The sequence below is a fragment of the Hippocampus bargibanti genome, linkage group LG07 (genome assembly GCF_051943395.1).
Source record: "Hippocampus bargibanti isolate YZ-2025 linkage group LG07, ASM5194339v1, whole genome shotgun sequence".
NCBI classification, from domain to species: Eukaryota; Metazoa; Chordata; class Actinopteri; order Syngnathiformes; family Syngnathidae; genus Hippocampus; species Hippocampus bargibanti.
This window is the reverse complement of record NC_142740.1, coordinates 27,687,669-27,699,998: the sequence shown is the minus strand read 5'-3', so window position 1 is coordinate 27,699,998 and position 12,330 is coordinate 27,687,669. Positions and strand designations below refer to the sequence as shown.

General features: G+C 49.8%; 1 protein-coding gene across 3 annotated transcripts; it reads left to right on the top strand.

The window, feature by feature from the left end:
* Positions 1-2,130: 2,130 nt before the first annotated feature.
* Positions 2,131-11,312, top strand: slc5a9 (solute carrier family 5 member 9). 3 transcript variants are annotated; one of them, XM_089000134.1, is made up of 14 exons: positions 2,131-2,581; positions 4,141-4,259; positions 4,635-4,706; positions 4,787-4,891; positions 5,005-5,163; positions 5,230-5,335; positions 5,449-5,529; positions 5,598-5,803; positions 7,243-7,378; positions 7,473-7,580; positions 7,649-7,799; positions 7,865-8,033; positions 8,095-8,310; positions 8,390-11,312. In XM_089000134.1, exons 1-14 carry the CDS (start codon positions 2,563-2,565, stop codon positions 8,693-8,695), a joined length of 1,953 nt encoding a protein of 650 aa, XP_088856260.1. In that variant the 5' UTR covers positions 2,131-2,562; the 3' UTR covers positions 8,696-11,312. The 3 variants fall into 3 exon arrangements, with proteins under 3 accessions (XP_088856260.1, XP_088856258.1, XP_088856259.1); XM_089000132.1 differs by having other exon boundaries at positions 5,005-5,169; positions 5,209-5,335; XM_089000133.1 differs by having other exon boundaries at positions 2,132-2,581; positions 5,005-5,169.
* Positions 11,313-12,330: the final 1,018 nt, after the last annotated feature.

Here is a 12,330-nt window from a genome sequence, read left to right as displayed (position 1 = left end):
ATAGCGAATTACCCCAACATATTTCCCCTGTCGAACATATCTAACATCGGTGGAAAATCACAAAATAAAACAATCACAATGGAAACAATCTCAAATTAAAGTCATGTTATTCGCTACAACAGTCAAATCTTCACGGCATCCTGGATGGTGATCACCAGGACGATGAGGGGGAACGAAATTGTTTGTAGCATTTGTCGCAAGCAGGCCCCAGGGTGTGATACGGATGAGCTGGTGACTGGGAAAGAGGATGTGATCTGTCGGCTCCAGTGACGTGCATCGGGAATCTTCTTGACGAACGATGTCCTCGCGAATCCAGATGAAGCTTGTGGCTTCTAAGACGGCTAGCAGCTCCGCAACCAGTCCATCCCACGTTGGTGTGGTCCACGTCATTCCCTTCAGACCGCAGCTCCGTCCTGTGGGGAACAAAAGAAGACTTGTGCCAGGTCACATGTCGACAGGATGGTTTCATTCTACACATCACACTTTCTGGGCGTTTCTTTCCCTATCAAAGTCTGTCTCATCGTTTAGGCTCTCCAATGCATTCTCTCACAGAAATGGCAGTAAATCATTGTTAGATGTTAGTTGGTTAGTAAGTGTTAGTGGTTAGTGAGTTTGCATTTCTTGGAGGGCACAAACTTTCATGGGAATGTTAACACAGCCGCCTTATTCCTTTTCTTTCCGTTTATTTACCCATTCGGCGAACGAATCAATTTGCCGATCCTAGAATGTGTCTGTGAATCTTGAAAACATTTTTTCCAGGTGTCCCCAAAAACGGGTTCCAACTCCATCATGTTGATCGTTTCGAGGCGTCCCCACCCCACTGTGTCAACGTCTCAGCAGAAGCAACGCGCGCACATACACACACACACACAATGCATGCACACATGCACACACACAAGGGACACACAAAAGGACACCCCGCCCTCAGCCGACCCCCCCCTGCCCACGAACTGTCCCCTGGACAATGAAACTCCCTCGGAAGCCCCGTAGCAATGGCTAGCAATGCTGATTATGCGCTAATGTTGATGAATGCATTAATGTTACAGAAAATCCACGATCTATTGCAGCTGCAATCAAACAAAAAAATAACACTTAATCGTCCTAATCGGAACAAGTTCCTAAAAGGCCCTCGCACGGAAATCCTGGATCTTATAACTGACTTGGTTAGCCCGGCGTGCGGCAGCAGACGTCGTAACCCGAATCGGCATTAGCGCATCACACGCGGAAACTCCATGTATAAGCTCGAATTAGAATGATCCGCCTTGACCAATGTAATTCGTATTACTAGCCTCGGATACGCAGATCAAACGTAATTAGAATTCATTTGGCCGAAAAAAATTCTTATCAATCCATTCATTCAACATAGCTGCATGCTAGCGGCGCCACTCACCCATGAAGGCAATACTGAGCGACGGACACCAAGAAGGGAAGGCGGCCCCCGTCGAACACACTCGAAGGAAAAAGAGGGCTTCGTCCCCTGGAAGAAACACTCGAAGGCACCAATAATAAAATGAGGGCTTCAGAGGATTGTCAGCAGGAAGCCCCTGGAAGAAACGTGGAGAGAGAGAGACACGGACTGGGAGAGCATTTATATGATGGACAGGGGGCGACACAATAGGATGTGACATCATGTAAAAGAAGGCAGGATATGACGTCCAAAACGTGAACAAAGATTAGAAAGAGATGTTTAAAGATGTTCGTATAGCGAATTACCCCAACAGGATACACCCACTTTTCACTCACTGTGTGTGTATGTGTGTGTGTGTGCGTGTGTGTGTGTGTGTGTGTGTGTGTGTGTGTGTGTGTGTGTGTGTGTGTGTGTGTGTGTGTGTGTGTGTGTGTGTGTGTGTGTGTGTGTGGTTATGAGAGGAAAAAGTTTATACCACAAAAAGTAAAATGATGTTTTAACCAAATTCACTCCAGGGGTGAGGACTTTGAATTCAGCCATTCAGAAACCTCACTCCTGCTGTTATTTCTGTTTCAAGTCCACTTTTTATTGCTTTGTTTTGAAAGAAGTTGAAGTGGGAAATGGGCTGACATTTCCTCTTCAAATGGAACACTAGTTCTTCTCTAAACTTATCAGCAACGGTTGTCCTCACTTTATCCGGAATTATGCGGACCTCACAAAACCATTGAAACAGGAATGTGTGTTTGTGCGTGTGTGTGTGTGTGCGCGCGGGCAGCCCACAGCGTGGCCACAGGCACCTCGGCGTGTTTGGCTCTGGGCCTACTGGCCTTCTTCGGTAAAGTGTCCAAGACGGAAGGCTGGCGACTGGTTGAACCGCTCAAACTCTGAGAAGCCACCCAACTTTTGTTCAAATGTTTCCTCCCGTCAAGGAGCCAAGTTGTAAAGTCATAAATCATCAAGTAACATGATGACAAAGTCCCTTTTTCTTTGCTTGATAGCGAACGGTTCTTTGCTGTGACTTGTTGAGCATGCACAGGTGTGGCAAGTGATGTCACCGGTATCAGAAAAGTCTCCTGGTTGCAATTGCTAAGACAAAGACGACCACAACGAGAAGACAACCACGGCGAGGAGACGGCGAGGAGCGCTGCTGCAGCATGTCTGTCGTCACGGAAGGTCAGTAGGCGCTCTCTCCTGGCGTTTTTGGGGGTCCGGGTGGAACCGCCAGCGGCCGCGACATTCCTGCCGCCGTGCCAAATCCTGTGCACATGCACGCTTGCATCGCCGCACAAAAACTTTTGGCTTGATCTTCTGCAGTCTCTGATTTCTTTTTTGTTGATGCAACAATGAAATGAGGAAAAAAAGGAGAAATTCACTGATAGCTGAGCTTACAAACTTAATTGCTTCCCAGACAGTGTGTGTAAGGCCAAATGTTTGTCTGCCAAACATTTATTTCCCATAAGAATCCATTAAAATGAGAATAATCCATTCCCAGGTCCCCATAAAACATCATTTTTTACCAAATAGGTCTTAAAATTACACAAAATAGACATAATTTGATGTATAATAAATGTGCTATTTTATTGTAATGAAAGAAATAAACTGTACTGTACAACAAAGTGGGTTTATTGACCTTTGTAATGGTCGTTGATGTCGTTGCCTCATGCTGATATCCGAGTGAAGTTGCTGTGCTTTCTGGGCGATAATACCCTCACTTTTTTCCGCTCCCATAATAGCAAAAGTACTCCACTCGATAACAATCCACATTCGCACTCAAAGAAAGTGGGGGATTAAAACTACAGTAAAGTCTCGTTATATCGATATCGGATATATCGATAGTCCTGGTTATATCGATACTATTTCTATGCACGCACGGAGAAAATTACATGCAAACAGGGTCGGATATATCGATAGTCCCGGTTATATCGATATTTTTCGGACTCCCTTGAATATCGATATAACGAGACTTTACTGTAGTTTGCTAGCCACTGTGACGCCGTGTGGTTTGGTTCGTTAGCCAAGATTATATGCTCGTGAATCTAATGTGAGATGAAAAGTTCGTTAGCTAAAGCGATCGTAAGCCAAGGTATCACTGTATTTCATCTTGTTTCCTTAAAGTCACAGGTATCAAAGTCAAGGCCCGGGGGCCAAATGTGGCCCACCACCTCATTTTATTGGGCCCGCCAAAGCAAATGGAGGTCAAGTGGTTAGACCGCTGACTTCACAGTTCAGCGGTCGTGAGTTCAAATCCCACTCCGGCCTCCCTGTGGGGGCCCACGTGGCTTTACTCCGGGTCCTCCGGTTTCCCCCCTCATTCCAAAAACATGCATGACAGGCTGAGTGAACACCCAAATTGTTCCGTGGTGTTCATGTGAGAGAGCAGATGGTTGTTTGTTGGTCTCTGTGTGATTGACTGGCAAGCGGTTCAGGGTGTCCCCTGCCTTCTGACAGCTGGCATAGGCTTCTTATTTCTTGTTCAGCTTATTCCTTCACTTGTTTTTAATGGACGTTTTGTCTTTTTCTGATGTTTATTGTTTTATAATGCATTCTGGTTCCGAAGTCCAAACGCTAGTAAGGTGGAATGTGTGTTTGTGTGTGTGTGTGTGTGTGTGTGTGGTTGTGTGTGTGTGTGTTGTTGGAAGCGGCGACCTCAGCGACCCTTTCAATCCATTGATGTCTCTCCAAAGTCCATGTTTAGATTTGTCTTTTTATGGTTTTGACGACGACTCTTGCAGAGAGCATCCCTGGTGTCACCGCGGCAACGCCTCCCACCCCCACCTCCGCCGCCATGGAGACCGCCGACATCGTGGTGGTGGTGGTCTACCTGCTCCTGGTCATGGCCGTCGGAATCTGGGTCTGTACCTGAACACTGCCAGCGGTTTGTGTACATCAGGGGGGTCCAAAGTTTTTGCTAAGGGAGCCACATTGGGGGTGGGGGGGGAGTATTGTCGCCATTTTTTAAAAATGAATAAAATTGGGGGGTCTCCTTGAGTCAATGACTCCTATGCTAATGTACAGTTCTTAAAAAAGACCTTAAAAAAGGTCAACGAATCAAATCCCCCACCTGGTGAGGGTCTTCGGACGATTAGGGTCATTGGACGATTGCCTTTTCAAATCGGATCGCCGTCGCCCGTATAGGCCACTTGTGTCTGGGCCAGGGCGGTCTTCTCTGGTCTTTGGTTTGCTCTGGTGGACGGTCTCTAACATCACCGGCCCTGCGTGTCCTCAGGCGTCCGCCAAGGCCAAGAGCGGCACGGTGAGCGGATACTTCCTGGCTGGACGATCCGTCACCTGGTGGCCCGTGAGTCGCGCCTGGCCTTGTTGGTTTTTGTGCCCGTCCGTTCATCCCGTCATCCGTTCCGTCCGTCCGTCGCCTTTCAGATCGGAGCGTCTCTGATGTCCAGCAACGTCGGAAGCGGCTCCTTTGTGGGCTTGGCGGGAACGGCAGCGGCGGGCGGCATCGCCGTGGGCGGCTTCGAGTTGAACGTAAAAAGAAAACATGGGAAAAGGTGGACACCCAGGTGAACACCCAGGTGGACACCCAGGTGGACACCCACTTTCTCAATCGGGCCATCAAGCTCCTCCCCACTTGCATGTAGGCGGCCTGGGTGCTGGTGGCTCTGGGCTGGATCTTCATCCCGGTTTACGTGGCGGCCGGCGTGGTGACCATGCCCGAATACCTGGCCAAGCGCTTCGGGGGACGCAGGATCCAGATGTACATGTCCGTCCTGTCCTTGGTCCTATACATCTTCACCAAAGTCTCGGTACGCCCCCCGCCCGCTTTGAAACTCACCCGTTCCAAGTTTGCGGCGTTTGGGTTGCAGACGGACCTTTTCTCCGGCGCGCTCTTCATCAAAGTGACCTTTGGCTGGAACCTGTACGTGTCCGTGGCCATTCTGCTCCTGGTCACCTGTCTGTATACCATGACAGGTACGCACACGCAACACACACGCACACCCGGCCGGGCGAGACACAGGCGCCCCGTGGGCTCGTCCCCCGGTCCAGTCCGGCGTCCCGCGACGTGATGTGCTCGCCGCGTGCAGGAGGTCTGTCGGCGGTCATCTACACGGACGCCTTCCAAACGGTCATCATGGTGGGAGGGGCCTTCACCCTCATGTTCATCGGTAAGCGAACCAAAGTCGGACCCCCCTCACCCCCCAACCAGAAACGGAGGCTTTTTTCTCTTTCGCAGCGTTGGCCAAAGTGGGCTGGTACGAGGGCCTGGCGCAACTTTACATGACGTCGGTTCCCACGGTGACGGTGGCCAACACCACGTGTCACCTCCCGCGCGCCGACGCCTTCCACATGTTGCGTGACCCCGTGACCTCGGACCTGCCCTGGCCGGGCCTCATCTTTGGACTCAGCATCATCGCCACCTGGGTGTGGTGCACCGACCAGGTCAGACGGCGCCTCAGGCGCAATGGGTGACGGGAAGTCATTTTATGCTCACGGGCGCTACCTTAGCCTAGCGGCGCCGGCAAACTTTTCCCCCATCTCCTCACGACGTCCAGCCCGGTCTGATGTGGTCCGAATAATACATTTTAAGGGAAAAGCCGAAAGGAAAAGAAGAGGATTTGAAGCGCCTTTCAAATCTCTCAAGGACACTTTACAGTCACAGCATAGGTACTATTATAAATAAAATACAATCCCAAATAGAGTACAATAAATAAAATACAATCCTAAATAGAAACAAGAAAGAGAGCTACACAGAAAATGCCCTTTTAAATCGGTGGCTTTTGAGATGGTATTTGAAGGAGGGAAGAGAATCCGTGTTACAAATGTTGGGAGGAATTGACTTCCAGAGTTTGGGGGCAGACCAGCTGAAAGCTCTGTCCCCCATCGTGCTGAGACCGGCAGGGGGGATACATAGAGGTGGAGGGAGGAAGAGGATCTGAGGGAACGAGACGGAATAGAAATTTGAAGAAGGTCAGATAGGTATGGGGGCAAGGTTATGGATAGCGCGAAACGTAGAAAGAAGAATTTTCAAGTTGATTCTATATTTGAGCGGGAGCCAGTGGAGCTCTTGGAGGACGGGGGTGATGCGGTGAAAGGATGAGGTTCTGATGATGATCCGGGCTGAAGAACTCTGGACCACTTGAAGTTTGTGGAGAAGTTTCTGAGGGACACCAAGGAGAAGTGAATCGCAATAGTCTATCCGGGAGGTGGCAAGACTATGAACGAGGATAGCAGTGGTGTGAGGAGTGAGAGACGGGCCAAGACCATTGAGATTGCGTAGGTGCAAGTACGCAGACCGGGTTAAGTTATTTATATGGGAGTGGAAAGATAGTGTGCTGTCAAGGATGACACCAAAGCTTTTGACCTAATGGGAGGGAGAAACGGTCCATTTGTCAATAAGTGAGAGAGAAACTGTTAGCTTTGCTCAAGGTGGATTTGGTACCAAAGGGAAGAAGGTGGAAGAGAGGAGTCGGATTTGCTGGCGAGATAGAGCTGGGTGTCATCCGCTCAGCAATGAAATTGGATACCAAATTTGCCAAGAATATTGCCAATGGGAAAGAAGGTAGGTGATAAAGAGGAGCGGTCCCAGGACAGAGCCTTGGGGCACACCAGAAGATACAGGAGGGGACTGTGAAGTGAAGGAGTTCATTTGGATGAACTGAGGGCGGTCAGAGAGATAAGAGTGGAACCAGCGTAGAGGCGTGATCCCTATGGAGGAAAGTCTGTCAAGGAGGATGGGTGAAAAGAAATGGTGTCCAAAGCTTTTGTGGGCCGAATCAAATGACATGGTGGGACAGATTTGGCCCCCGGGCCTTGACTTGGACACCAGTGATGGAGTTTTACCCCCACCGCCCTCTTCCTTCCTCCGTGTGTGTGCGCAGGTGATAGTTCAGAGGTCGCTGGCGGCACGTTCGCTGAGTCACGCCAAAGGAGGAAGCGTCTTTGGAGGCTACCTGAAAATCCTGCCCTTGTTCTTCGTCGTCATGCCAGGAATGATCAGCAGAGCTCTCTTCCCCGGTGGGACCCCCCCCCCCCCCAACACCCTGACCCCGGCCCTTAAACGCACACCTGAGCACGCGTGTGCGCTGACTCTTGGTTTTTGCGTGTGAAGACGAGGTGGCTTGCGTGGATCCGGACGAATGTCAGCGGGCGTGCGGAACGTCGGTGGGTTGCTCCAACATTGCGTACCCCAAACTGGTTGTGGAGCTCATGCCAGTCGGTGAGTACCTGCCACCCCTCCGCCACCTTCCCTGGGCGCCATGTTGACCACGCCGGGGTTGCGCGCAGGCGTCCGCGGCCTGATGCTGGCCGTGATGTTCGCCAGCCTGCTGTCGTCGCTGACGTCCATTTTCAACAGTAGCGCCACCATCTTCACGTTGGACCTCTACCGGCGAGCCCGTCCGGCCGCCTCCGAGTTGGAGCTGCTGATCGTGGGCAGGTGCCGCTGGTCCGCGCACTGGCGCCTTTGACCCCTCCCTGACCCCCTCCCCACCGCCCCCACAGGGTCTTTGTACTGGCGCTGGCGGTCGTCAGCATCCTGTGGATCCCCATCATCCAATCGGCCAATAGCGGCAAGCTGTTTGAATACGGCCAATCGGTGGTCAGCTTTCTGGCTCCGCCCATCACCGCCCTCTTCGTCCTGGCCATCTTCTGGCCGCGTACCACCGAGCAGGTCTGTCCGATTGCCCGTCTGTCTCTTCGTACGGCTTGTTATTGCGCCGCCTCCGCGCCAGGGTGCCTTCTGGGGCCTGATGGCGGGTCTGGCGGCGGGCCTGGTCCGGATGGTTCTGGAGTTCTCCCACGAGGTCCCGGCGTGCGGCCAGCCGGATCGGCGGCCCTCTTTGCTGACCCAGGTGCACTACCTCCACTTTGCCATCCTGCTGATGGCCTTCAGCGGCCTGGTGATGGTCGCCGTCAGCTTGGCCACGCCTCCCATCCCGTCCGAGCACGTGAGTCCCGTCCGAGCACGTGAGTCCCGTCCAGCCGTTTGTCTTTGAATCAAGTTAGCGCTGTTGTCGTTGGCGTCAGTTGCACCGATTGACGTGGTGGACGAGACACAGCCAGTCGCCGCGCGAGGACCTGACGACCGGGCCGGCGCCCCCCGACGCCCCCAAGCCGGAGCCTCCGGAGACTGCGGAGCGCCCGACGCGCCGCCCCTGGCGCCGGGCGGCGCTGCGTGTGTGTGGGCTGAGCGGCGCCTCCCGAAGGCTCCCCCTGGCCTGCGGCGCTCAGCTCAACTCCCTGAAGGAGTCGCCGTTGTGGAGGAACGTTTGCAACCTCAACGCTTTGCTACTGCTCACCGTCAACGTCTTCCTGTGGGGATACTTTGCGTGAAGAACCACAGTGCCGCCGCCGCCACAGTCACCGCCACAGTCGCTCAACTCAGCTTCCCGTCGACGTGTTTAAGAAAGCGGCGGCTGCTGGCCAAACAGCGCAGACCTTTCCATTTGACACAAAGGATGTTCAATCGCGGTGGCCATTTTGAATTGCAAAGAAGCAACGTTTTTCACTTGCACGGGGGCCTTTGGGGTTAGAATTTGTTGTTTTTGTTCAAAGTGAATGCGGCAGCCACACGCACCAGCGTTCACTCACCCAGGAAGTAACTCAAATAGATCAAATGTTAGCTAGCTACCTAATAGATAACTCATAGACAGCTAGCTAGTTAGATAGCAAATAGATAGCTAGCTAGGCAGCCAGCTACATAACCAGCAAGGTAGCCAGGCTTTCAAAACTCTCAAGGTCAGTTTACAGTTACAGGATCAGTTTTCTGTGGGTGAGCAGCGGCAGCCACATGCACCAGTGTTCACTCAACCGGGACGTGACTCAAATAGATCAAAAGTCAGCTAGCTAGCTAATAGATAACTCATAGATAGCTAGCTAGTTAGATATCGAAGAGTTAGCAAATAACTAGCTAGCTAGGTAGCCAGCAAGGTAGCCAGGCTTTCAAAACTCTCAAGGTCAGTTTATAGTCACAGGATCAGTTTTCTGTGGGTAAGCAGCGGCAGCCCCACGCACCAGCGTTCACTCAACTCGGAAGTAACTCAAATCGATTGAAAGTTAGCTAGCTAGCTAATAGATAACTCATAGATAGCTAGCTCGTTTGACAGCGAATAGATAGCAAATAGATAGCTAGCTATGTAGCCAGCTACATAGCCAGCAAGGTAGCCAGGCTTTCAAAACTCTCAAGGTCAGTTTACAGTCACAGGATCAGTTTTCTGTGGGTGAGCAGCGGCAGCCACACGCACCTGCATTCACTCAACCCGGAAGTAACTCAAGTAGATAGAAAGCTAGCTAGCTAGCTAGCTAATAGATAACTAATTGATAGCTAGCTAGCTAGTTAGATAGTAACTGGATAGCAAATAGATACCTATCTAGGTAGCTTAGCATTCTGGTTCTTTGTTCTGGTGGAGATTTGGTGTTGGAGATGTCGCTCATCTTCTGGTTTTGGTTCAGATTGTTGCCCTGTTCTGATTCGCCATCCCCAAAGCGGTTTTAAGTCCTCCGGCCTTCCCGGCGACGTCCTCGTCTGGGTGTTGTGGAGGCGCTTGGTCTTGCGGTTCCTCCGGTTTGTCGTCGTCGCGCCCGCGAAGGGTCGGCGGTTCGAGACGTCGCCTCGGGGAGGGTGTGTACTCTCCCCGTAAAACTGCTCCACTTCCGCATCCAGGATGGCGTCATCCTCCGCCGCGGGGGGCGTGGCGACTACCGGAGGAGATGTGACAACTGGCGACGGGGGAGGGGCCTCTGGTCTTTCCCCTTTGCTCAAATCGCAACGTGCTGAGAGAGACACCAATGTCCACGCTTATGTGAAGGAACAAGATAATAATAATAATAAGAAGAAGAATACATTTCATAGCTTCAGCTAGCTAATAGATACAGTAATAATAATACATTTCATTTCTAAGCACCTTTCAAAGCTCTCAAGGTCACTTTACAATCACAGGATACAGTCGCTAATAGATAACTACCCAGCCAGCTAGATAGCTAAAGGATAGCTAGCTAGATAGCTAGCGAGCCAGCTGGACAGTTAATAGATAGCTAGATAGCTTGGTCGCTAGCTAGCTCGGTCACTAGTTAATAATAATAATAATAATAATAATGGGTGGATATCAGTCTCACTTGGAAAGTTTTGACTTTTTTGGTCTATTTTTTTAGCCAGCTTTCTATCTATTTGAGTGACTTCCGGGTTGAGTGAACGCTGGCGCGTGTGGCTACCGCTACGACGGCGAAAAATCCTGACTTGGTGGTCTGTCTTTCTTGCTGAAATGTAATTACGAGGTTGAAAAATTGCCTGTTAACCTATCAAAGTTCCATAAACAAGTTTTGTTAGCATGGTGCCTGATGTATAACCATTCTTTCTCTCCGCATTCATGTATGATCTGCAATAACTGTCATATTTTGTACAAAAACAAATCACTGTTTCTGTCGAGATGGATTGACTTGGGTAGCATATATGTCAAGCAACTTTTTCACACAAACAATAATTTTGTCACGATCTGGTTGGCGACCAACGGGTGGCGCTGTCGGCCCCGCCTGCACCTGCACAGGTGCTGGTCGTCCCAATCAGTGGCAGACTGCCACGTTCTGGTTGGCGACCAACGGATCAGTGACAGTTAAAAGGACTCCCGGTACGATCATTCGGCGTCGGTGTGGCAGGTATTCTTCACTGTGTTTAGTGACAATAATCCACTCACTAATGTACTGTCGACTGGTAAGTTAAATGCAACTGGGTGTAGGTGGGTCGCAGAACTTTCTGATTTTAATTTTACTGTTAAATATCGTCCTGGTAAGGAAAATGTTGATGCAGACAGTTTATCTAGGATGCCCCTTGATATGGTAACATACATGGAAGGATGTACAAAAGAAATTGCACCAACAGAACGAGTCTAGTGCAGCTTGGTCTATAGGAATCTCAGCTACGTGTGCCGAGGTGTCACTAAACACACCGATAGCCCCGCTCTGTCCTCTTTTATAAGTACTTTCCTAGACACTGGTTTAGATATGTGGACGATACTTTTGTCATAATTAAGAAACAAGAAATTCAATCCTTCACGGATCACCTCAACTCTGTAGACTTCAACATTAAATTTACTCGTGAGGACATTCAAGAGAACCAACTAGCCTTCTTGGATTGTAAAGTAATTATAAAAGAGGACAGAGCGCTAAAAACAGAAGTCTTTAGGAAGGCTACGCACACTGACCAATACTTACTTTTTGACTCTAACCACCCTTTACAACATAAACTAGGAGTTATCAGAACCCTCCAGCATAGGGCTAAACTAATACCAACTAGCACTGAAGGTAGAGAAAAGGAGTCAAAACATATCAGGAGAGCACTCACTAACTGTGGCTACCCTCAGTGGTCATTCAACAAATGTCAGAAAGAAAGAATAGCGAACGAAACCAATAATTCTCAAGATACAAAAAGGAGAGGAGTAGCAGTACCGTACATTGCAGGAGTTTCTGAAAAATTACAAAGAGTCCTTTGGCAACATAAAATTCCTACTTATTTCAAACCGATAAACACGTTAAGGCAAAAATTAGTGCATCCAAAAGATAGGCTACCAAATGAAAAACAAAGTAATGTCGTTTATTCCATACATTGTAAGAATGAAAATTGTAAAGAGCAGTACATTGGGGAGACTCAACAAATTCTCAAAAAAAGACTTTATCAACATCGCAGGGATAATACTAGTGGGCCTCAATCGGCAGTACATTTGCACCTAAAAGCTAGCAACCACTCATTTGACGACAATGAGGTTAAAATCTTAGCGAAAGAACATAGATGCTTTGAAAGGGGGGTAAAAGAAGCGATTCTTATAAAACAACAAAATCCTTCTTTAAACCGGTCTGATGAGGAGAGGTTCAATTTGGATCGTTCATACAACAGCCTGCTTAGGCAACAATAGTTGGGCAATATTAGTAATGCTGATGAGGTGATACCGAAGGGAGTGGGGCAATCATGCCAATCG